This window comes from Syngnathus typhle, linkage group LG4 (genome assembly GCF_033458585.1).
Source record: "Syngnathus typhle isolate RoL2023-S1 ecotype Sweden linkage group LG4, RoL_Styp_1.0, whole genome shotgun sequence".
In the NCBI taxonomy this organism is placed as follows: domain Eukaryota; kingdom Metazoa; phylum Chordata; class Actinopteri; order Syngnathiformes; family Syngnathidae; genus Syngnathus; species Syngnathus typhle.
The window spans coordinates 18,677,498-18,703,812 of NC_083741.1; the positions used below are offsets into that span (position 1 = coordinate 18,677,498).

General features: G+C 40.6%; 1 protein-coding gene across 4 annotated transcripts in view; it reads left to right on the plus strand.

Annotated features, from left to right (window-relative positions):
- Positions 1-22,580, plus strand: part of insyn1 (inhibitory synaptic factor 1) — a 51,822-nt gene extending 29,242 nt beyond the window's left edge. For all 4 annotated transcript variants that reach the window (XM_061277408.1, XM_061277405.1, XM_061277406.1 and 1 more), the window contains one exon: positions 19,653-22,580. In XM_061277408.1, the coding sequence (XP_061133392.1) occupies positions 19,875-20,456 (582 nt within the window). In that variant the 5' untranslated portion in view covers positions 19,653-19,874 and the 3' untranslated portion in view covers positions 20,457-22,580. The remainder of the gene's footprint in view (positions 1-19,652) is intronic.
- The last annotated feature ends 3,735 nt before the right edge of the window (positions 22,581-26,315 follow it).

Consider the following 26,315-nt stretch of genomic DNA (forward strand, 5'->3'; position numbering starts at 1 on the left):
CAATTTGAATGACCTAACTTATGTTAGACTTGCCCTGACCACAAAATAGGGCCCTGTGTATTTTATTTTTTTAGATTGGTTGACGTTTTGAAAATTGTCTGACTGTTAACACCGCTGAATTGTTATACAAAACTTAGTCTGTACAGTTTATAAAGGTTTATGATGGTGACAGTTTGAACGAAATAGATTTTCCAAATATAACTGATATGAAAGATTTTATTTTCGAAGTCATTCAAATTGAGAAAAAGGATGTTGTTTTTTTACTTTAATAATCTTGACCTAGTCAAAGGCTGACTGCTGAATGCTGTCTATGCGACAGAATGCGTCACATCTACATAATACAACAAAACTAATTTCCGTTCCACTATTTTTTCCCTCTCCAGCCCGAGCAAGATGGAAATAGCCACACAAGCCTTTTGTCCTGAGCACGGCATAATCCTCCAGGATTTATATTGGGGGGGAGATGGAGCACTTGTATCAAATTAATTGTGCATGGAGCAAAAGGGTATCTCATCGAAATGGATGCCGTCGTGTCAATCGCGTAGTTGCACAGAGTCTGCTGAATTCTGAATAGAGCACGCCGATGTCGAGCAGCGTTACATACTAGCTCATTTCCGAGCTTGTCAAAGAACACCGAGTTTATATTCAGGCCCATGTGTGGGACCGCCGCTTTACCAGATTTGGTTGTAATTGTGATCACTTGCTTGCTATTAGGCCTAACAAAACCGTGTTTCTTCGGAACCTCCAAAGTGGAACACTAGCTATTCCGGTAAGTTGTTCAAATTTCAAAGCAGGTTTTCCCATAGGAAATAATTGTTAGTCTGTTAATTTGTTCAAACTGTCGCCATCATGAAAATTTACTAGTAAACGGAAAAAGGACTATTCTTGAAATCAAATGTACAATACACATGTATCATTAGTATGCCCTTGCACCCTCCTGATGGAAGATCCTGCTTTAGCTACTTTCCAAAATTAAGTCTGGTGATACGTTTAGGATGTTGTACGACTTCAGCGGAATAATATCGAACGCGGGTCAAGATGCGCTGCAGCCTCCTCAGCAAAGGACTTGACAGAGAGCAGCCATTGGAGAAGAGTGACCAGGTCAGCGTTGATGAATGGCTCGCGTCGAAATGAAAAACGAGCAGCGGTTGATGATAAACCTTGTGTAAATCCATTTGAGTCTTTTTTTTTTTCCGAACATGGGAGGCGAGCAGAACTGACAATAGCTGGAGGGTCCAGAGTGCTACGAAGTAAATAGCAAAGCGGAGGAGAGCAGAAATAAATAAAGAATCTGTCACCGAACGGTAGGAGCAAGCCGGGTCGGATCTGTCAGAACTCTGCTGCTGTCTGCGGATGAGATGGAGAGAGTACGCTTAACACTCTGCCCCCGATCTGAGTGTCCGGTACAGAAATACACAGCACATTATCGTAAAGGTCATATGGGAGGGTAGTTTTCCAGATTGCAAGTTGTAAGTTATCTTATCATTCTAATGCATCAAAAGCTATTGTAGTTCACACAAACTAACAAAATAACTAAAAAAAAATAAAAGCTATGAAACTAAAACTAACCATAATTATTGCAACAATGGTCTTCATTTTTCTTTTTGTCAATTAATAATATACATGTGATTTCAACGTTAAATGAATGTACTTTTTTTGTCTTACTATTTTTGTATCATCTGAGAATTGTATTTTACTTTATGACACAATAGTGACCTTTTTTATCATGGACTCAACAAATGCTCTGTATGTTTAAAAAAAAACTAATTAGTAATCATTAGGCTAAAGAAAAACCAACTAAAACAAGCCATTTTGAAATATATTTTAACCAAAAAAAACCTGCTCAAAAAAACAATTAAAACTAAAAAAAACATTCAACTAAAACGCAGAATGAAAGAAAAAGTATCTTTAAATAGAAAACTGACCAGCAATTAAAATACCGTGCAGTTTAGTTTAATTCATCTGGTTCCGTATATCTATATACCGTATGGATCAGAATCTAATTTTGTTAGCTAATGCTGATCTGCATGTCCAAGAAAATGTAGTGCAGCTCTGCTTACCTTTTGACATGAGAAAAGGAGCATCACATCTGGGAAGCGCGGGTTTCCTGCATGATATTGCCTCCGCTTAATAGTCTTTTGTACTGGTGCTGGATCCTGAAATCTGAATTCTTACCTAGAAATTATTATTTTTTTACTAACCATGTCTGAGGTAAAGCTTGGATGCTGCTACTTGAGGAAATACTGTACGTGTGTTGTTTGTATGATGCTTTGTTTACATTTGAGTTGGGGAGGGGAAAAAATTAAACAAAAGAACAAGAGATTGATGCATGCACGAGTACTAGCTGGATGATATGAGATTGGAGATTCAGTGTGTGTGTTTGCACGCATCTGTGTGTGATTACTGTGGGTGCGTGCGCTTGCGCCCGAGCGCGCATTTTGTTTGCGCACGCCTCCCACGTCTGATTGATTTGATGTAACGCCAGCGGCAAAGCCCTGCCGTGAGTTTTCGTTCACATTGCTCTTGACTGTCGGCGGTGTCATGCTTATAAAACGAAGCGACATTAGCTTGTTCATGTTTACCTCCCATACGTAAAGATGTTGGATATGCTTCCTTATCACGGTAGCCAAACTACCCACCAGTCAATTTGCTTGTTTGCATAATTAATGTAAGGATATAATTTTTTTACAGAGAATATGAGAGACATGGAAAAAATAGTAGTTGTGATGGGAAAGTACCAAAACGAAGATATCATTATGAAGACGACAATACTGGCCTAGTCTCAAGGTATCCAGGTTTTAGGAATGTTTCCGATACTAATCCCCAATACAAATTAACTGACGCCCTCTTCTGGAGTCAGTGTAAAGACAAACATTATGTAAAGTTTTGAAAGACTATTCTCAAATAAATTCATTAAAAAAAGTTTCAAACTTAAAAACTTTTGAGAGTAAAGTTCCATTGTGGTGTAGTGGCTCATATTTGGCTCAATTGTCTGTCCGCTTGTATTCCACTTTAGGCGCAAAATCAAGCATCTTTGCTACCCACCACTATAATGACCAACATTGGCACAATTTTAGTAGCACTGTTATGTTTACATGTGTTCATAACGGAGCCGTTTCTGTGGGACTAGCCCAGTAATTCAATTCTTTCTCACACCATATAAATATACTCACTGTTATATTACCCAACACTGTCCTCCCTTGCTGTCTTCCTGCGGGCTGAGAGCAGAACTCTCTCAGTCCAGGCCCGTTATCTCCCCATCCGGCCCTTCTGTCATCAATCACAGCTTAGCCCCGCGAAAAAAGATCTTTGGGTGGGGTGGGGAGGGTGTCCAACTGAGGACACGCACTTAGAGCGCGGCACCGCATTTACGCATGAACACGGATCGCATGGATTATTAATGCCGTGCCTGTTCAAATGTTTCCAGGAAAAAATGCAGAGACCTCCTCTGTAAACATTGCATCATCCGGACAGTGTAAGTAATTTATTGGCAGGCTGAAGATGAATATTCAATAAGAACTTGGTGTGCTACCCACTTTTTTGCGTTAACATTATGATTTTTTTTTTTTTATCAGGGTTGGGCTAAAAAATAAATAAAACGACGCCCACAACATTGTGGATTGACCCGGGGTCAAGTCTATCTCACTGTTTTCCAACCTTTAGAGAGCTAAGGCTCATATTTTACATCAGAATACAAAAATATGAATATTTAAACAATGATGTTGTCTGATATTGGCTCAATTTATTTGCAAATGTAGTCAGTATGAAATTCAGTGTTAAGCCAGTTTGTTGGCACCTGTTGAATATATAACTAGTACGGTGACCTGTAATGTAACTTAGTTAGTAAAAGGAACGTAACTATTACTTAATTAGTAAAGTAAGTTACTTTTTCAAGGTAACAACACTGGTCATGATTCCTCGTGTATTCTAGTGGAAAGCATTTTCACACAGCCCTTCTTCTGCTCATGTTCGTTTTTATCTAAAGGATGAATATGCTCTACATAGAATCGTACATCTTCATTGTTCCGCCGCTTCTATTGTATCAACGACACCATTCATTTTGCCCTCAGTTTAACCACCAATGATTTAGGGCCCCGAATGTTAGGGGATGGAGAGAGCTAAGATAAGGGTCGGAAAAAAATGTCTTCTTGCTGCCGTTGGCTATGCGGTGCTCGTTTGTCTGCGGTAATTACACCTTTTAATTCTCACACAGGGTGTGGGTAGAGAACCTCATTGTTTTATTCAGAACAAGTTGGCCGAGCTGAATGTGGATAATAGGTGAATTTTGGATCATTTTCTGGGTTTATTAAGCACTAGATTTTGAATGATAGACATGCCAAGATTCTTAGTAGGTCATATTGGTAGTTTTAATGTGCCATCCTTATCGCAAATTACTGAGTATTAATTTTATGCATCCATTTATCACATAGATCACAGGTGTCAAACTCAAGGCCCGGGGGCCAGATACGGCCCTCCAGATCATTTTATGTGGCCCGCAAAAAACAATCGTGAATCAAATTCATGCGTCATTATTAAAATTGTCTTTATCATCTTTTTAAAATATTTGAACAGTGTTTACTTGTCTGATTTGAAAACGAGTTGTCATTTTGTTTTGTATCTTAAACTGTATATCCATTCATACATTTATTTGAGTTGACAGTCATAATGGCCCTCCAAAGGAAACTACAATGAGTTTGACCCCCCCCCTGACATAGATGTACTGAGAGACAAGTAGCTGCATTGTGGATTTATTTTCCACAATATGACATCTAAAATGAGATGTTTTTCCCCTTTTAGACTACTCAGCTAACAGTACTGATAATTCAGGACGAGTAGGCGGTGTGTACATACAGCATAAACGTCTGTATAACTGTTAGCCAGGCGGTGATGCGGCACCATAATAACACACCTGCCCACCACTTTGGCATGCTAATGATTGTCTTTGGTTCTGGAGGAGCATTGCAAGGAGCCGACTTGCTCTCGGATACAACGTTGATTACTTGCTTTTGTGAGCTTGCTTATTCTTGGTGAATGTTTTTTTTTTCTCTCTTTCTCCAAGAGCAAGGTCGCACCTCTCCACACACATTGCTGTGTTTCCCTGCCAACACTCACACACACACAACAAAACACAAATCAAGGGATTTATCAGGAGCAAAAACGTTCCCTAAATGGGGGAACATGCGTTTTCTGCATATTTCAGGGGTTATGCAAGCAATCAATATGGTTATGAGCTTTTGAGTCATAACTCAATATGTAATTATTTAGGTGCTGATCCATGCACACTGACTAATTGTTCCCACATTGGGATGGCGGGTGAAATCCATCCCAAAAGAGAGTGAGAGAGGCTTTTATAGCACCTCAATAGAGAAGTGTGCCAGTACATCTGCCTGCTGATGATTTCACTTCATCAAAAGCTGTCTTTTTAAATTGAATGAAACCTTGGCATATTTATAAAAGAAGATGAATACTTTGTTTTTATTTTTTTGTTGCAATTATTCTTTCGGGACTCGGCGGCATCACCTGCCGTCAGCTATGGCCACAATGTGTGAAGATTTGCGTATAAAAGGCGTATTCCAGCTTCAAGTCGCCATCTTTTATTCTGCCGGTGATGTACTTTATGGAGACGTGAGAATGCTGCAGTGTTAAGATAAGACGCCTGGGTCGGGCTTGCACGTGAAGCTCTTAATTCCAGTGTAAGGTGTTTCAAAAGAATGTAAGACATTCAGAAACAAAAATACTCAGCGATGATGTGATGTTCTCCATTTTTCAAAACCTTTATTTTCCTGACGTACTGAATTTTGTGCTTGAACCAATACACCAATCAATGTTTTATCCTAAATGCAACTGTTGGGTTAACATATTGTAAATCCCCCCCCCCCCCCCCGGGAAATATACTTGGACCCCCACCCCTAGGTGCCAGACCAGATAATTGACTTTAGGATAATCTTAGATTTTTTTTCACCCCAGATTCCACAACATCCCTAGAAGGGAAAATGCTATGAATCTTTTCTGAAGAATTTTTGGGATTTATATATATGATAGTATATATATTTCTTATTTGTTTTATTTGTTTTTTGTGACATCCTATTATGAAAAGTGCATTTGAAGTGAGCATCAACAAACTCTCAGCACATTGTTGTACATACTGCAAATTGACTCAACTGAGATGAAGAAACTTGATATCAAATGCCAATTAAGAGTTCCACCTGTGTTAACGGTCTCCATGGAAATTTTGTGTCACGATATACGCCTTTAACGCCTTCGCACAAAGTTATTTTTGTTAAAGAATTGAAAAAAAGAAAATGACGAATGGTTCTGCCGAAAACATTTTGAATAGTTCAAAACAAAATGTCCCAGTGAGATTAATTAAATGTGGAATATTTTTTGGGGAATCATCCAGCTTTTAGTAAGTGCACAAGCAGTGTTTTACATAACATTCTAATAGCACTAAGATTGTTGATGACTAGTTTTCATTTCATTGCATGACTAATAAAGATCATCATAATGCTAAATGACATACTTATTGTTAAAATAAATTATATTAATAATAAACTGTTAGAGTTGTACTAGGTTCATCTTGTTTTTTCTTTTTCAATTACTTCTCTGGTTCTTCTATATCAAACAAATTTGTTTGATATAGAAGAACCAGAGAAGTAATAAACTGTTAGATTTGATGCTAGCAGATGGGCTCACTGATAAGGTATTCATTATTTTTTACTCAATAACATGCATGTTAAGAGCCACCAATTTTTTTATGGGTTACAATTTTTTTTTCTTATTTATCTTCATCCTTTTAAAAGTTAAGCGGGGATCCAAGGATACTTTGCATTCTGCTTTTTTTTTTTTGTCGGGGGTGGTGTCAGCATTCATTCACTCCAGATGGCATCAAAAGCCTCTGCGTGTTTTTTGCTTTTGCTTTGGATTGTTTTTCTTCCCAATAAAGGAGCACCCCCAACAAAGGTTATTAAGTCTAGAAGAATGTGAAATTGTAGTATTTGTTTCCACTCTGGGGAAGGGTTTTGTCAAAATCAATGGAATTAATGACAGTCCATTATTTCCACTATTGTAGCTATAATAGTAGTGGGCCTTGTGGTTCAATGCTATGGTGATTATATATTGAACTGAATAAAATGTTTGCTAAAAAACTCTGATACCTGTCATAGGCTACAGACATACACCACATAGTGTACAGTGGTATGAATTAAATTCCTTCCATACCCACACTTGTATATTTACACATATAGTAAATCAATGTTCTGCAATGAAGTTATTTGAAATGTATTTGGTAAGTTGGGGCACTCCTAAGTCGAGGTACCAGCATACTGCATTGTGATTCATGTTGGATTTCGACAGTAAAGCGAATATAGCCAGTGTGGACCTTATCAAAATGCTGCAAATGCCTAACAAGCTTGCAAGTGCACGTCTCTATTAGTGCCTCTCAATATCATTCCCCCCGGCTGGGCAGTGCTCGTTCAATAGCATAATACGAGTGATGAGTATTCAGTCAGCACCTCTCTGAGATGAGACTCTAATCACTTTATTGATAACCCCGATAGGCCGCTGCGGTTCACATCGGCTGACATCAGCTCCCATTCTGTGCGTGTCCAAGTGAAATATGGGAAATGTTGCCGCCCTCGTGAGCCGATACAAGTCAAGGGGGAGGAGGTTGTGCTTCATAAGCAAGCTCAAAATAGTCATCAAATGATGACATTAATATCATTGGCGGCCTAACTTTGCCAAGGAGCTGTAGTCTGAAGAAGTAATGATCAACACAGTGGATTTTTCACAGAGATTTTGCTTTTACAATACTGAGACAAAGGCACAAAGGAGCGGTGGTTGTAGGTGTAAGCACAACTCAATCTGTATTTTTATAGAAATGTTTATACAGCATACATAATGTTTTTTGTGCTTGTTAGTTTAGTCGTTAATTTGCAACCCTTGACAGCGTGTTTTCTTTTTCTCTTCTTTTTCCTCAACACTTCCTCTACTCTGTGTTCTCCATATAAATTTGGGTCAGGAGATACACTAACACCCTTGTATAATGTTATTTTATAAAATAATAAGAAATTTGTATCGAGATATATCACTCTAACACCTTTGTATGAAGTTGTTCCATAAAAATCGAATCAGGCTGCCAAAAATCAGATTTGTTGTCAGCGAGTTCACCGTCTAGAAAATCTTTGGTGTATGATGGCACCACTGTGTTTGGAAAATGTCATCGGAAGCTGCGATGCTGAATCGCCCGTCGGCGGATCCTTTAGTTAGATTTCAGTTGTTGTTTTTGCAAGATGCAACGTGGGGGTGGTGGACACGAGAGCGTCTATAAATAGAGGCACTGGTGATGGAGGCAGGTACGTGCACACGGCGGCCAGATGGTGCCTTGTGGGGGAATGTCTCCTGGTGATTTTGTTTGCAAATAGGCCTCTCCGTTAAGAAAAATGCAGCCCGGCATGTCTCCATCAGACTTGTCCATTTTAGCCTTGACTTATAAGGAGACTGCGCTGGTATGTCCAAACGCCGGCCGGGAAGAGAGTGAAAGTGACACAGGGTGACAGGTTTTGTCACTCAGCGAGGCAAGCGACCTACAGGTTGTCACAGATAGAAACAGCAGAAGCAATGACAAATTGTTTTGGGAAGGAGAAAGCGGGAGGAGCAGGTCTTGCCAATATCCATGCCGTGGTCTAACTCTGTTGAGGGATGAATATTGTACTTTCTACGTATGAGCTCGGCTCCCCTAAAAGAATCTAATTTGGAAACATTTCAAAAAGGGATTGCAATGCTAATGCTTAAAGTTGAGACCTATTGGATTCGAGGGGAAATGTCTTCAAGAAACAAAGTTTTCTTGATTTAACCCTTACGGTCCTCCGACAACAAAATTTGTCTAGAATCAAAACAGTTATAGTCATAAAACATTTATCAAAAGGACAGACTACTGTGTGTGTGTGATAAATTAAAGTCATTTATTCACACAAAGTTGGTCGCCAACTCTGACTGAAAGCTTTAGCAAGCCAAGAGGAATGAGAACAATAAGAGGAATAAAAAACACATGACAATACGAGTAGGAACAGTCCTAAACATGGCTTGCATAGTATATCTTAAACATGCCATGATACGATTCTGGATGGTTTCAATAATGTTGGAGTGAATGTGTTCTGTCGCCCCTCTAGAATGTCACTTTAGTTAATCACTTTTTGTATTTTCTTGCAAAATCATTCCAAATAGCGCTTTTCTTTCACTTGCCTTGGTGTTGGTGACAAGTTGAAGTAGACCAAAGTGTGCTCGGTGCAGCAACTGTGAGTCTTGACAACAGCAGTAAAGCACAGTGGCTTCGGATACACTTGTCAGAATCCAATCCTGTCTTATATTTGATCTCCACAGATTGTGCAAGTGTGTCCAATGCAACAACATTGAGCGCTGATATTCGGTAGACACTGCAGGCCAGCGCCAGACGTACTTTTATTTGAAATGCCAAAACGCATCACGGAATCATCGTTGCTGAGCGGACGCGCCGTTGCCTTTGTCTTTGAGCCCACGTATCATTTCAAGAAATCTGTCCACATAAATCTGTGTCTCTGCCCTCATCATCCGGCCTCCCCTTAATATGCGTCCCGTCATCTCCTGTCGACGCTACGCTTCGCAAGGATTATCACTGCTGAAAACATTACGTGACAACCACCAGTCATAGAAAAAATAAGCACAAAAAGTCTGAAATTTTCTTTTAGTTTTTAAAGGGGTGGGATCTTCCTTTCAAAATGGTTCCTTTGGAGGTTCCAAATGGCACACATTGTACAATTTCGCCTAGCGGTGTAACACTCCGTTGTCCCTCACCACAAGAAGTTACCACCTCACTTACTGGTTTTAATTGGATTGTTTTATGGTCTTGATGAGTTTTTTGTCAATATATGTTTACTGTAAATATTACTTTCCAATTGTTTTAACAACTGTGGTTGCGCGTTCCAATTTATGTACAAATTTGGGTTATGCAAATTTTGGATATGTAACTTCACAGTGTGGGGTCAGGCACTCCTGAGACCCAAATAAGTGGATACAAGCTTTTGAAAAGCCCCATATAAAGGTACAGAACCCTGAGAAAGATGGCCCTGAGATAATGCAGCGATAGTTGCTGCTCTACTCAGGGTTAAAAGTAAAAATGTTTATCCTTTGCTCAGTTGCAATATCTCCAATTCATTTAAAATCAGTTTATATATTTTTTTGTAAGCAATGATATATGGGGTCCATACAAGAAAAGAAAATTGGAGCACACTGCCATTAAGATAAGCGCCGCAGCCCAGAGGAAGCCCAGAAATGCCAACGGCATATTGATTGCGTGGCCTGTATTAATAGAAGGGGGCCAGCCGCTGCTCTCCCAGCCCGGACTTCTTATCCCAAAGTCACGGCCCAGCACCGATCCTAATGAAAACTAAGCCCCAAGCAAGGAAAAATTAAAAGAAAGTTAGAGTCAAGTTTCTGCAAATTGCTGTGAAATTGTTAGTGAATGTTGCCAGGTAGCGTGAGAACCCCCCACAATCCGCACAGCGCAGGAGCAGGTGCAGTGATTATTTATTAACTTTAACTACTGCTCAGTCATCACACCGGGCCATCAATATCGGTTAATTAGCATCATCAGCTATGAGTTACTGCGAGGTAGGGAGCGATTACTACTTGGGCTAACTTGTTTTTCAAACCGCCTCCTGGAGTTCAAAGCCTTTTCGAACATCTGAATCGGACACGGCAGATGTTTGCGCCAGTTGTTTCGCAAATTCGTCTGTGATTAGAAACTCTTTGGGAAAAGACTTTCAAAGAAATTGAAATGTGTTCTGATTCCATTCATGTATTCATTTTGTGAAGTGTATGTCCTCGTTAGGGTGACTGGTGAGCTGGGCTCTATCACATTAGAATATTGGGAATAAAGTGAATAAATTCATTCCAGGCGTATTATCTGTGCAGAGAATTTCTTGATTAACATTTAGGCATTAGTAACTGTTCCGAAAGTGTAACAATCTACAGTATGAATAACCCTAACCGTAAATTAAAGTAAAACTACTCACCCTTCTAAGATGCCTGACAAACACGTAAAGGGAAGTGGAAAGGATTTTCAGTGATACTCAGTAGCACTTTATAGGTCTGGTGAAACTTGTTTATTGGGAGATACGTTCTACTCGCAAGACGTTATCATATTTTGAGAGAAAAAAAATTGCACAGATGCTAGATGGAACCGCAATGAATTAAAAACTTGAATTCCTTACTTTCTATTAAATGATGTCATTACTGAATGTTTTTATTAAGTACACTCATATAAAGTGTTATTTTGGGGCGAGGAAGTGGCGAGGCAAGAACGGATTAATGGCATTTCCATTCATTTCTGTAAGGGCAGATGATTTGAGATACATACATCACGGAAGAAATTTAAATCCTACCTCAAGGCGCGATTCTACATAATCTCTGCAATCTAGCGAGGAACACTCTACAGCTTGAATAAATAAATGTCGCCTCATGATAAAGTGTATTTCCTGCTAAACTGAAGTCTGGCAGGTCTAAGCTTCTTCGATTACAGATGGTTTTCACCGGTCACTTCCATTGTCATAACATTTTTTTCATGGTTAAATTAGCAAATTGGATCATTAGCTATTTGGAATCTGACCTCCTCTGTCCTCGGCGTCTCCTCCTTTTCTCGTTATTACCCCATCAGCTCGAGGGGCATCTGTCCCATGAGGGTAAATGGCCACATTCATCCCTTAGTCTGTCATTTATCTTCGGGAAGACGGCATTGGAATGATAGCGTGCCACACGGACGTATCATGTCCACAGCCAAGGACTGACGCTAATAGAAGACATAGCTTGAATCTGGATTATTGACTTGGAAAAAAAAGAAAGCTTCTCTATGGTAACCTTAGCCATGGATAATGTCTATAAATAGAACTGGCTTTTGGCTGGAGAGGGGTGGGCTAATGGAAATGTTTTGCTGAGTTTTGCAGTTCTATTCCTCAGTCATAAAAGTTGCCGCCAATCTCCTCTTCTGCCCGGGCTGTCCACCTCCTTCTCGCTATCTGCACATAATCCTTCCCTCTGGGAGGGGAAAAAAAAATTCAAATTAAAGCTGCGAGCAGCGATGAACAGGCCTGACAGAGTCGCCGATACGAGTATACAGAGTCTTTGCATCATCAAACTTGCCTTGCTCTGGTCATAGGTGATGAAGACAGCTAAAAAGTTTAGCAATTCAGTGTCACCCATCTGCTGTATTTTAAAGTTGACAGTTCAAGGACAAGTGTGCTTTTGAAGGACCTCCTGGAATTGGTTCAAACTGATGCCATAATGTAATGGCCTCTTCCTATATTTCCGGACAATAATTAGATGAATATTTTTTCTTCTATTTTATTTCTGTATCACGTGACTAGAATGGCATTTTAACAACATTCCAGTGTTTTTTTTTTTATGTATGGGTTTTTGAGACTTTTTTGTGGGTCAACTCATGACAGATATGCCTCCCAAATTTCATGTTGCAAAGTGAAATTGCCTCTGGGGGCTGAGGGGTTTCTTTGCTCCTTTTTTTTTTTTAACATGAAGAAAATTGTGTCACATGGGAATATAGGACCAAGACAAACGCAAGATGACACTTAAGTGTCTCCTCTTTTTTCATGCTCTGCCCACACGCAATGATGAAAAACGAGGAAAAGTTCTTGACACATTTTGTGAGTCTATTCATTATATCAGGAGGGCTTGATTTTCATAATATTACGGGGTTCATTATCTAGTAAATTTGAAGAAGATTATTTTATTGTATTAGGACAAATACCACCAAACACCATCATTCATACTTTTATAATGGCCATATTGCCTCATTATTTTTCTAGGATGAACACAATTCTTAAGTAAGAAAAAATGGTAAAAAATCCAAATGTTCACAAGGGTCATCCCTCTATTTACAGGTGCATGGCTGACATTCGGCTGTCCAAAATAATCATAAAACATGCACTTCGAACCAAAATGGCAGACGTTCTAATTATTTTCAGGGCAGGAGTTCTTGAGACAATTTTGTGGGTCTGTTTGTGATAGACATGAATGTCCAGTTTCTTGCTGTGAAAATATTGTTCAAATATATTTGGCGACTGATTTTTACATATATTTTTTAAACTATGGGGAACCCAACTATTTGCACCAGGATGAACATGCCTGTGAAATTTTGGCGATTTTGACGTAAAGCAAGCTGACCATTAAAGTACATTAAAACGTCAACGTTATTTTTTGGGGATACGGTCTTGAGTGTTGAGGACTAGCACAATCCCTCAAGGGTGCCCTTCCTTTTCACTCTTTACTTTCACGACAGCCGTACATCACGGCTGTGACATTAATGAGCACTGAGCATTCTCTAAAGTGTAATATTGGGATTAAACAGCTGCCCCTAGAAAGAAAAAAAAAGACGAATAAACAAACTGTTCATATTGCGGGTCAGTGCACACAAACACGCACACAAAAGAGAGAATGAATGCGGCCGGTGTTATCGGTGTCTCTCTGGCTGCATGGCAAACAATCAGTCACCCTCAGCAGACCTGGATGTAATGAAAGCAGCTTTACTACGCCACTAAATCACTCGACCTTTAGTGACGACCTGGAAACACACACACACGTTATCTGGTCTCTGTCGAGTCAGCTAGCCAACCTGCACTAATGTTTCACTTACTGCGGACTTTCCCAAACTGAATAAATAGCTCACACTGATACGCTAAATGGTTTCGCTGGCTCATTCCGACACGTTGCTAGCGCTGCGTTAAAGGATATTAGATTTCGTAGGAAAGCAACGGAAATGGAATTCATCTGTTCGGGGGTCATTCGAAAATCCTTCTTAACTGTAAGATTGTGTTCTCTCAAATAAATAAAAAAACCTTCACATTACGTCACAACAGTATGGCGGGTAACGCGTCGGAGACTTGCTTGCATCCGATGTTAGTAGCTAAATTCGGGTTGAAGTCTGGAGATTGGATTTAGACGCAAACGTCAGAGAATATCAATCCCATGATGCAGTTATTGCAGCTCAAGTCTAACATACTCTAACTTCCTTTAGCATAAGCCTGGAAAAATATTTTAGGTTTACAGCCCAGGGCTATTTTTCATAAATTATGACTTTATTACGGCAATGGATTTGGTTAAAAATAGACTGTGCCGTATTACGACTAAGAAACGAAACTCTGTTATAAATTGAGACCCCCCCTGTACATTATATGGTTTTAGAATCCCCCAACCCTTCCTGAAAGATTCTTCTCAGTACAGGTCAGTTAGAGTGTGTTCACAAAGCGCATGTAATCATCCTCAATATTTTCCGCCTTGCTTTCAGACTCAGCAGGCTTTATTAGAAAACATCCTGTTGTTAAAGGAACCTTGGCGAGGTCACAAGGAACAAGCTCAGGTGTAATCTCATGGCCCTCTAGCATGACATTATCCTCATTTTTTGTTGTCTTCCTGTTCATTCCTAGATAGAAGCGATGAAGGAGAACCTCAATAAATGATCATCCAGAAGTCCGATGCCTATGTGATTGCGGTAACCTGTATTCTCTCAGCCAAAATGCTATTAAAAAGTTGCAAGTTTAATAACTCCAGTCCACCTGCCCTTCCCATAAAGCCCCCAGAGGGATAAACGAGGCCCATTAAGCAGAGAGATTCCCTAATGATGCTTTTGATCAGCGACTTGTCCTCACGGGCATCACATTGCAGTTTAACACTTTGAGCCCAAGACGAGCTTTTTCGCAGATGAAAAGGGCAGCATGTGCAGGTCTTAATGAAGTTTGAGGCTTATAAAAGATGCTCGTGACAGGACGATTACGGCCGTCAGCACTTCAAAGGGACACCTCGTCCGCGTGCCTGCAGCCTTCATCAAGATGACCTAAATCACGTCACAGGCTTATTAGCTGAAGCTCAAGAAAGTCAATGACTGCAAAAGATTAGATTCTGGCCTTCTACCGGTTCCTTACAGAAAATGAAAATCTGGGGATTATTAGCAGTAAAACCAAAATTGAAGCGTTCGTACTGGACAAATGGGTGTTGCTAAATTGAAAGTTATGAGTTATCGTCATTACGAGCGGCTGGAAGATGAAAATGAAGGACGCCCTTAAGTGTCATTTTTCTTAATTACACAGAAGTGGCACAGTTTTGTTTATACTTGCCTCTCCAATTTTTATTTTTTGTTGTTGCTATATTATAGTGTGCAGCAGTAGTATTGCTCATTAAATTCTATTCTTTTGGTCAAGAATTGAGAAACTAAAGAAGCAAACTCTTTATATATTTGTCTTGTTTCTGTAGTCGCTTTTGTTTTGCTATCTGTCCCTACAAGAGACAAGAATGCAATAAGATTCAGTGACATCGCGTGTCGCTCAAAAACGCTCCCTAAATGCAGTTGGAAGCAAAGGTGTTCAAGAATGTGGACTTTTGTGTTTTGTTTTTTGCAGCGAACAAGTCAGGGATGATAAATGAGCTGCCGCGGGATGAGATAAATCACAACAGCACTTTGTGAGTGCTCTATTCACATGTCAGGAATGCGAATGAGGATAGCCAAGAACTATGGTGCTGTTAAGAATACAACCCTGTATTTAAAAAAGTAACATTGTGCTCCGGTACTTAGGCTGCCTTGAATTCCAAAAACATGCACATTAACTCAAGACTTTAAATTGTCCTTTTTGATATTTATCGCTTTCTCCATCACTTCATAGAATCAGAAAATTTATCGGACTACACTCAACAATTTCTTGTTGTTGCCCCAGAAATAGATTCTATGGAACTACAAGTTGTAAATAGTGTATTTATACAAGCGTAAGCAATCATGGTGGGCATAAGCTGCATCCAGTGCAAGTGCAACCCTGAGCGTGGAACAATGATGCTGATGTGTTGGAATGGCTCCCAGCAAATGCATTTCCCCACCCATATTTTCTTCCCCAGGAACCAAATAAAAGAAGGCACTAGATGCCGGATGCTTTATAATTAACAAGCAAGCGCTACAAAATCTGTGAAAACGACGCAAGGCGCTCAAACAGATGGTGCGAGGCCACTCGAACACAATAATGAAGTTCACTCCTGTTTTTTTTTTTTTGTTTTTTCTGCAAGGGCGTTCCATGAATGCCATTCGTTTATCCTGGCAACTCACACCTGATTTATTTGCCGATGAATACTCAAATATTCAACACTAAGCCCAAACATGTTGACCAGGCAAACAACCTTTGCCTGTTTAAAAAGCAACATATCAAAACACATTTTGGTTTCAATGGAAATTTGCCTTGCTTTGCAGCCTGAAGACTATAACTGGGATTACTTGAAATTAGTATACACACGCAGTAGGTGTTCTCCAAAAAAATGACATCTTTTCATAGCACCCAATAAAGGAAATGTGCATGTTTGCATTTTCAAGTAAATTCAATCAAAAACACCAACCAGAAAGCAGATGGACATATTCAAACTTTGTGAAATCAGTGTTAAAATCTGAAATCTAAAAAGGATATCAGTCAGGTTGTAATGTCCTCTCTCCACATTTTAATTATGTGCATGTTCAAATTAAGTAAACTCAAAGCAATGACGGCCATTTAATCCAATCCACGATGCAAAACTTGCAAAAATAGTATTCATAGACATACAGTATGTAGTGTTAACATGATCATATTTCCAGATGCTTAACATTCTGTGGTTTTGACACATTTTGACACTTTTGACACCTCAGGCAAAGCTGCTAATAGATCTACCTTTGCTTTTCCATTACACCGCTTTGCATCAATATTTTTTTTTTCCAGTTTTTAAACTTCTTTTAAAAACGTCACTTGGCACATATTTTCAAAGCTCTGAAGACAATGCTTTTGGAAGAGAAAGCAAAACCCACAATAAACTCGGATTGGCCAGTGTTAGCGTCCGTGTTGCCGCTCCCTTTGTTGGCCTGCTCCACGGGAAGTGTATGATGTCACAGCAATTCAAATAAGAGTTAACCTCTGGCTTTGTCATCAGCATCCGTTGGATGTTTGAGGATGACAGAGCACTTGAGCTGGAATCGCACCTCTTTGCCACAACACACACTTGACATTTTGGCACCTTCAATCAGCCTTGCGCTCTCACTGACAATCCATTGCCGAATGAAAACACTCAGCTTTCATATGGTTCTAAATTATGCATCTCTATTGAGCAATTAAAGCTTTTAAAGTGTTCCATACACAAAAAAGATGTGCCCAACCTGTTCACTTTCAGACTGGATCAGTTTTCTGTCAAATTCTACTCTGCGGTAAATGTCATGCATTGCATCTTTTTAACACGTACTGTCAAAAGATGAAAAATAATTATATCAATAATCAATGTACTTTTTTATCATGAGTGTGGGTGGAAAGCAAATCGTGCCTAGCTAGTTTGTGGCTATCTAGCATGGTACGTTTACAACGACTGTGTTGTGCATTTCCTCCAGGATCAAAAGACACTTTTAAAGTTTCTGAATCGGACCTGCGCCACTTTCATATGTGGTCCTAGAGAAGTTACAAACTCGCTGTGAAGTGTGAAATGAAACAAGCCACTCTACCTTACGATCTTTAGCAGCAAGCAAATAGTAGCTAGCCAGTCTGAGGAGACAGACTGACATGGCGTTCCATTTATTTTTTGCAATTGAGTATCTTCTGGAATTTTGGCACGTGCTCATCATGGCAATGTGTTGTACAAGCCTCTGACCTGACCTGATCTTGTTTTTGTGAAAGCAACCAGTCACACCCTCTGCTGCAGTCAGAAGTGAATTGTCCACAGTTCCCAGTGGAACAAAGGGGTACGAAAGGTGGGCCAAGGGGTTAAAATGTCTCCTACAGCTAAGTAGACACGTCAACCGTTTTGATTACCCGCCCAAATGTGCTAGATGTGTGGCGTGCAGCTGGAGGCTGGAGTTCAGTGTACATGAATATTCTCCCGTGGACTTTATGAAGCCGTCACTCTATAAAGTTTATGAAGCATTGACAGCATTTCCTGGTGACTGAAGCGACTTCATTTGCAACACAGTTAAGCAATATAGTAAAAGAATGGTAGTCAATAATCTTTTATGACTTTCTTTGGTGCCGTAGATGACGTCTTTGACGAAGCTGTCGTGAACAATAATATCCGTGATTGTGCGCGAGAATTCTCATTAAAATTATGTAAAGATAAATGGAGCTGCCTTGTTATCAAGCACATCCGATGTTAAGAGAAACATTTTGATTTCTTTTTTACATTGCCAACTGTCAAGAGTCGTCCTTGGTCACCGCACCCGATCAACTCGGAGTCAGGTCACTTCGCCACTTTCAGTGAGTCGCTTTAATGGAGAGGCAGGCCAGGCAGCGTCAGCCAAGGGTTTATTACTGTACCTCGACACCTGTCAGAGATGATTGGGCTGTGTAATTGAGGGTCAGAATGAAAGAGGCCACTCGCGACTGACTCGTCTCTGACATGACGGCGTGACGCGAAGTGATGGTCAGTAATGTAAAAAGTCTCTGGAGAGCTTCTGCTCAGCTTGAGTGGCGATTTGGGAAATGGATTCCACACGGTCCGACATTACAAGAGTGCTTCTTTCTAATATTCAGCTCCACCTGCTATTATGATTTATTTTTCATGAGTGGGACACCGTTCCTGCTCACTGCCACCCCAAGTGAGTCCTCTGCTCATTCCATTTGGAAATGTGCTGGGACATTAGAGAAGGAATAAATCATTGTAGCTTTAAATACGGAGCACAATTTTAGCGCACGCCAGATTTCTGGTGGGCTAAGCTGTGCAAAGCTGTGAAGCTATGTGAGGATAAACACAGATTGACCACAGTGTGGTCCTGAGTACGGCGGTTACATCGACGCGGAAGACGATAACACGTCGGACTTTGTTTTCAGGAATTCCATACTTTTTAGGGTGCCTGTCTAAAATTCCAGCTAGGATCTGTTATCTAACATAACCTGTGCTTTGCCTTAGCTCTGTACTCTGCTTTATTATATGCCACAGCAGTCAGTTCAAAAGTTTTTCTTTATCGTTTGTTAGCATAACTTCAGACTGAAGCATTCCATGTGTCATAGTTTCTCAATAAATAAGTGAAGCAGTTATTATGTTCGGCCTCTTTGGCACAGGTTTTTAAGTGGGCAAAGATGAACAGAGCAGACTGAACTGAGATTGGTATATATCGTAGCGTGCAAAATTGCCATTCTTCCATTCCTCATACATTCCCTGTAGCACCTGCTGTCCATTTGTCTTTCAATACAGAAAATAACCGTCATTTTGAGTTACTGAAACTATAATGGTTCACTCGCCATCACTCACTGATGGAGTGAGTGTGAATGGCACTCTATTTCTACAGTACCAGTATGTGTACCCTGTAATTGACTGGTGATCAGTCCAAGTTGCACCGATATAGAAAATCATTAGGTAGAACTTTCATTTCCTCTTTAGCTCAAAAATGTTTTTCATCATCTTGGTACCTTGAATTCACCACCAAGTTGGCCTAGTGAAAGTTACCATGGAAACCTCCACTTAATATCATGAAACACTGCAGGACGTTATACAATTCGACGTCAAATACAATAATGACTCAACAAGATAGTACGTTTTATGACTTCTTTATCCGCGACTCAACTTGTAAGTCATTTCGTAAGAGCTTGACTTAAATTGAAGGTTAAGTATCCAATTCTTTCTCCTTCCAGGTGGTGGGCCAAATTGATAAACTGACGTCAGACTTTGACTTTGATCTGGATCCAGATGACTGGACGGTGGCAACGGCAAGCAGCACGTCCAGCAGCGAACGCGGCCTCGGGGAAGCCTTCCGCCTCGACTTCCTCAATGCCGACGTGCTCTCCGACAGCTGGGAGTTTTGCGGATACCTGGATTCGGCCAGTGGGGCTTGTGCCCGCACAACAGGCGAGCCGATGGGGTACTACCCCCGAGCGCCCACGGGCCGGGGAACCATACCCACGCAGACGCCCACCCTTCCCCCCGCCGCCACCGCCTCAGTCTACTCGCAAATGAATGGCGGGCTGCCCATCCCCAACGGGCCGCGTATCATCACTCCGGATTCATCTAGCGAGGAGGCCAGCAGCTCCACGCACAGCCACAAGACGAGGGAGAGGGTCAGATTTAGTGACAAGATCCTCTACCACGCCTTGTGCTGCGACGACGACGACGAAGAGGCGCAGGAGGACCTACCGGATGACAAAAGCGGTCGCGCCACGCCCGACAGCGACAGCGAGCCGAGCCTCCTGGCTGAACCACTCACCCCCAAACGTTCTTCGTCCGAGCACTCGCTCCTCCACAACTGCCTCGACCCTTCTTACGTACCCCCGTCGGCGAGAAGCATGACGGGAGCACATACGTTACCCAGGAAAGGCCTCCTGAACCCCAGCTGCCGCAAAAAACTGCTCCGAAACAGCAGCACGCAAACTGTGTCGGATAAGAGCACCCAAACTGTATTGCCCTATATCCCAAACAAACAAAAAACAAAGGAGCACTGAGCCAGTCGGAACCTTCCTCCGTTTATCATACAGCTCACCACAAGAACTGTGCATTATTTAATATTAAATACATAGCTAATAGATTAATACACAAATAAATCAATAAATAATAAAGAAATGCTATATGGGAAAAAAAAATCACTGGGCTCCCTAAATTCATTCCACAGCTCTGGTTAGGAACATTTATTGACTCTTGGTTACCAAAGTGAATTTTAAGGCCGACCTTCCGCCACAATCCCTAAGCCCAAAATGATCATTTTATCTCTAACAGTATCATTGCATCTTTGTTTTTCCACTACAGGTTGTTATCATGGTGACGGTAAGAACAAACTTTCACACTTGCCATAGTGGTCTCTAGTCAGGTTCAATTATGTCGCACTAATACGCAGCAGAAGCTCAATGGTCTTGAACTTCACACTATAGAAAACCATTTGAACCACAGGTGAGCAAGCACTACTGTGAGACTCAGTGCGGGGAAGCCGTCTGCCTCGACTGGTCGGGTTAATACGGAGAAGTATTTGGAGAATAGTAAGGTGGAGGTAAGTTATTTTACCTACTCAGTTAGCATTAGCCAGCTAGGTCAACCATTGCAAGTTGTTTTGCAGGTAGACTGAGAGTTTGGCAGGGTCCATTTAATGTAACAAATGTTCGCAAAATGTTCATCAGTCGTTCGCCGAATAGTTTCGTGATTTTTCGTGTCTCAAGGAAATTTCGAACATGTTTGTTGCAGCAGTCCCTTTTCTCGTTAGGTAAAGATGGAAAAAAATTGGTTTCCATTGTTGTTCTCTCTGACAGATGCATTCAATGCCGCATGGTTTTCTACAGACGCAAAACTTAGACAAAAATGATCATTCCATCACTCCTCTCAGAAGCAAATGTCAAGTTCTGAAACAATCCGTAACATTTCCTATTTTCCCCCCCTCCTGGGTGCCCAGCAATAGTGTCATAAAAGACGTCAGCTTGAATCTAAAAGGGGAAGAAAAAAAAGCATTTTGTCTCTCCATTGAGCGGCCCAGTGGAGAATAGCAGTCGGTGGGAGAGTATTAATTCAGAGGGCTAATGCCAATAGCCATTCTCGATCGATATGTTCAAGGGAGGGTGCTGCCAGAGGGAACGGAGAACAAAAACCCAGTCAGATCCATTTACTTAAACTTAAAAGCTCTATAGAGTTGACATTTCCAAAAAATAAGCATCCAAGAGCGAGGGCTGAAAAGAAAATGTTCCTGTTAAAAGATTGTTTTTCTTTTTCTCAGACCACGGGCAATAATCCACCCTGCGGATCGGCTTTGTACGCCCGCTACCACTCAGGCAACATGCTAGCTTTCACCCAATTTCCTGTTGAGTTTGAAAGAAAAGTCAAACATGTTATAGACTTGGAGTGAAAAGTTCGCTGACACCTACGACCTTTTTATGTTTCGCGTTGCTCTCAAAGGATGGCTGATTCCTTGCAGGAAGACCTACCCTTATGATTCACACCAAAAATTACCTTACAATTTCTTAAATGATTTTATTTGTTTTGTTTTAACCAAGGTATTAATGATTTGTTTGATTAAAAAGTAATTCGATCAGAATTGACAAATGTAATATTTATCAATATAGATATTTTGCAAACATAGCATAGCTTTTAAATGATTCAAAACTATTTTAGGGAAGAATAATTGATTTAGTATGTTGTGTTTGCCATAATATGTGTGTGTGCAAAAAAGTTATACAGAAAATGTTGCAAATAATATTTTTTGGAGCCCCAAGCAAGGGCTTGGGAAATCTCATGGGACAGTTTGAGAAGCCCAACATTTTTACTGTAAAATTGCTTTACACACCTCAGGTTCATTTAGTGCCAATGGTGTCTTCCAAAAATATGATCACATTTGTTCTGTGTAAATCAAATGTGTCTCTGCATGTTTGTTGAATATATAAAATACAGTTTTGCTTCCCTTTATGGGATACACTCAAAATAATCTGTTCATGTTCAACATTTGACTTCGCCATGTCAAATATTACTCATAATCAACCCTGGAAATCGGATTCTTCCATTCCCGTTTTAGTTTTGATTTTTTTTCCCAATGCAAATTTCAACTCCATGAAACATTGGACATAGTAATCTAGTAATCATAGTAATCTATTTATATTTCAATAATCCCTATTGTACTTTGTATTAATCCTCATGGTCATTTCAAATTTTGCCAAAAGAAATAATATAAATCCAGTCCAACCCATCTGTCTTTGTTCTATCTCACAATCAACCATTTGTCACTTTCTCTGCCGAAGAAGAAACATTCCATTCTGTTCCTGTTCAAATTTGCTTTCCTTTCATTTTCAATTTTTCTCCCAAGAAATCATGTAAACTGAACCAAGCTGTTCCCGTTCAACCTTCTCTATTGCAATTCCAATGGTCATCATTCCTTCTATTTGCTCTTGACCTGTGAAAAAAGAAAGCGAGGAGGGGTTGAAGTGACGCCGATGGCTGCTTCTTCCCCACAGCAGCAGCTGCCATTTTGCAGCGAGATTGCAGAGCAAAGAGGTCATCGCAGTCATTAGCATAAACAAACAATGGCGGGCCACCGCACGGGCCAAGCATCAATTACAGCTAAAACAAACTAAGCCATCATTGTGATGCCCAAACAGCCTCCGGAAGCTGCCGTGCCAGAGCTCCTGCGCGTGTATTTTTTTTTTTTCCATGCCTGGTAAAGATTTTAAAAGTCATCTGTGCTATGAATCAATATAACGGGCAGATTTGAAATGTTTGAGCAAAGCGCTGTCTCTTTTGCCAAATGGCTCATCATTCATTTCTATTAGGGAGAGAATTCTGTCCTTACTTTGCATCTCGGAGCGGCGAATCTGCATTGACCATCTGCCATCAGATGCACATAAAGCACATGGTCATGTTTTTTTACTTTTTTTTGTTTTTTTATGTACGGAATAGCTTAAAGATTAAATATTGTACATAGTGGAAGACATTTTGTAACCAATGAAAATGTTTCATTTTTTTAAGTGACAAACACATCTTTACAAAGTTCAATATCCCCATAATTTTTCACCGACTTGGAACGAGCATGTGAGGGTGTCCTCATTATGTATGCTGCACATTTCCCAAGGAATGAGTTTGACCTGCTTGATTTGTCAAATAATTGGGATGTTGAGGGCAAATCACACGGAGGAAGGTTGACATCAAAAAGGTGAGCGTGACACAAAAATAGCCCCTTGCCCAACCTTCATATATAATTACCACACTTCACTCTCATTGCCTCCATCACTGCTGTCCGTGTGTGTGTGCGTGCGTGTGTTTAGTAGTAGAACAAATGTGTGTTTGCGCCGCTGATTGGGGAAGCCCGTGAAGCGGTGCGCTCAATGCAGTCCCGCTGATTACTATGGATCGGCTTGCTCCCTCAGCGTGATTTGTTTCATCTTTTTGTGGGACCATTTATATCCTGCCTCTATGAGGGCAAACCATTTCATTTGCCAGCTCACGCTGCTACCGATTTGCATTTATTATTCAATTGTTGGATTGGATTGGGAGAGGAAAAAATAATCAGTGTAAACTCTGATTATAAACACTCCGGTTTACGGTTCAAAATTTCAAAGACATATTGCCGTAATTGATGTTTTCTACTCCAGCATGTACGTTGAAGGCTCATTTGTGATTTTTATTGTATTGTGGAAACATTTGTTTTTGTGCGAGGAATTGTAGAGCAGGAACTGATGATTTCTAATTCCATTCACTGGGCAGAATTGTTTCCATTCAGTCCAGAATGAGATTTCATCGTTGTTCCATCTGGCAGGCCCGAATTGTGATGCCTCTTGTCGGCAGAATGTGTTGATCACGCTGCCTCCCCAAAAAATAAAAACACATGGCACACCTTTGGTTTATAGAGGCACACTCGTCACCTTCACGATCCATATACCCCACTTTTTTTTTCCGTGCCCCACCTACCCCCTCAAGCCCACAGTGACTCCCAGTAGCTGAGGGATGGCCCGGACAAGGCCGCGTCAGACATCAGTCACCATTGGATTGGGCCAGGGAGTGATTAATGAAGAGGCAAGCAGCAGCCACAGATAAGATGAGACCTTCACTGGGTGATGAAGGACGGGCTCTGCGTGGCTGTGGGGGTGTTTTTTACTTCCTGGAGAGAGAAAAAAAAAAACATTATGAGGACCATCGTCACTTCTCAGGTGCTTAAGAAGTGAGCAGGCCATGGAAAGATTTTTTTTTTTTTTAAGTCAGCCAATTAGCAGCTTGACCAACGCAACAACAAAAAACAGTTCAGCCTTATTCAGTCATTTGTTGTCACTTGAAAATTCTACCTTGGGAAAAAAAAGAAAATTCTTCAAGAAATAATTGTAAATAGAAAACTTCTGTTGTTTTTGATCCTAGGAATTGTTCTCATTTTGACATTTCTGTGAGAACTGATGCAAAAGAAATTTTCCTGTCCACCCCCAAAAAATATCCTTGGACTCCTAAGGCTAGATAATTGACTTTTAGGTCTTTTCCAATTTTTCCGAGAATCGTTTTCAGCATTTCTATCAGTTCACCTGTAGAGAATCTATCATGATTTTTCATTAGCTTTTCTGAAGAATTTGGGGGGTTTGTAACAAAAATGTTTTACGGAACACCTGAGCTATTCTTGCCCCCCACCCTCCACACCCCGAGAAAAAAAACTTAGCTCTGCCAGTGGCAATAGCACCATTCGTTTTGTCCTTCATAAACCAGGAAGCGGCCTAGCTAACAAACAAATTCAGGCCCAACTTGTTTGTTTGGTTTGGCCTTAGCAGAGGTCTTCTCTCTTTTTATTGCTACTTAGTTGTTTTTCATCTTCTAAAAAAACACCCACATTTCCTGGCAGAATATATGTATTTATAGTAGGAGGATTCAATTTGTCGCTGCTTGTCTTGGGATCGGTACGCTCCACCGAGTGCCACTCCAGTTGTGTTTATGAAAGGTTTGCATTTTCTAGCACTCTCATAGAAAACACATCTTTACAGCCAGAGCCATGTAATACGACGAGCATCATTGCCAGAGGAAATTACCGCGGCGGCGTAACCTCGTTGCGCGAAGCCGTAAAGTGCACACAAATTCTGGCGTGTAACAATGACACGCTCGACCAAGCGAGGAAAACTCCCAACAATAATTGAATCCTCCCCAAAAGTGCACAATTACATAAAACATCCATGCAGGATGAAAGGGGGGGAAAAACACAGTATAGCGCGATAAGCAAATGTGTTGATTAAAAAGAAAAGTGCTGTTCAATTAATGTGTGGTTGTACTTTGGCAGCACTTTGAGTATTTTACTTGCAAAGACTGCAAAAGTGCTGACACTTAACAAGCTACACATCAGAGAAGCGAATGATAAGACAGCTGAGTGGCCCTTATTTCACCTTACAAAGGGCTTTCCCCATCAGTCATATTTATGACCTCCTCCACAGCCTGTGTGCTGTGAGCACGCACACACGTACACACACATACACACGTATACAATCTCTCCCTCAAACACTAGAATCAACATGACACTCAAACACACCGCAGATGTCTTCATTCGATGATGAAATGTGCAAGGACAGGCAAGAGTTGTGCGAGATTTTACCTTCAGAACCAGTAGCGTGTAAAGCACAGTGGATGCCCAGGCCAATGCCCACCCCCATAATTTTTTTTTTTTTTTTTTAATTCGATTGCGGATTGAAAGCTTTGGAACTTATGTCGGTTAAAAAAGCACTGCCCTCTATTAGGCTAGATAACCCCTTCTTAAATATGGATGCCACGTTTAATTTTTCATCAAGGGGTTGAGGGAGGTGCGGAAGGAAGATTTTGTTATTCCCTGTCCTTAAGATGGTTTTTATGTCCTTCTGTCTGAAAAGATAAACAAT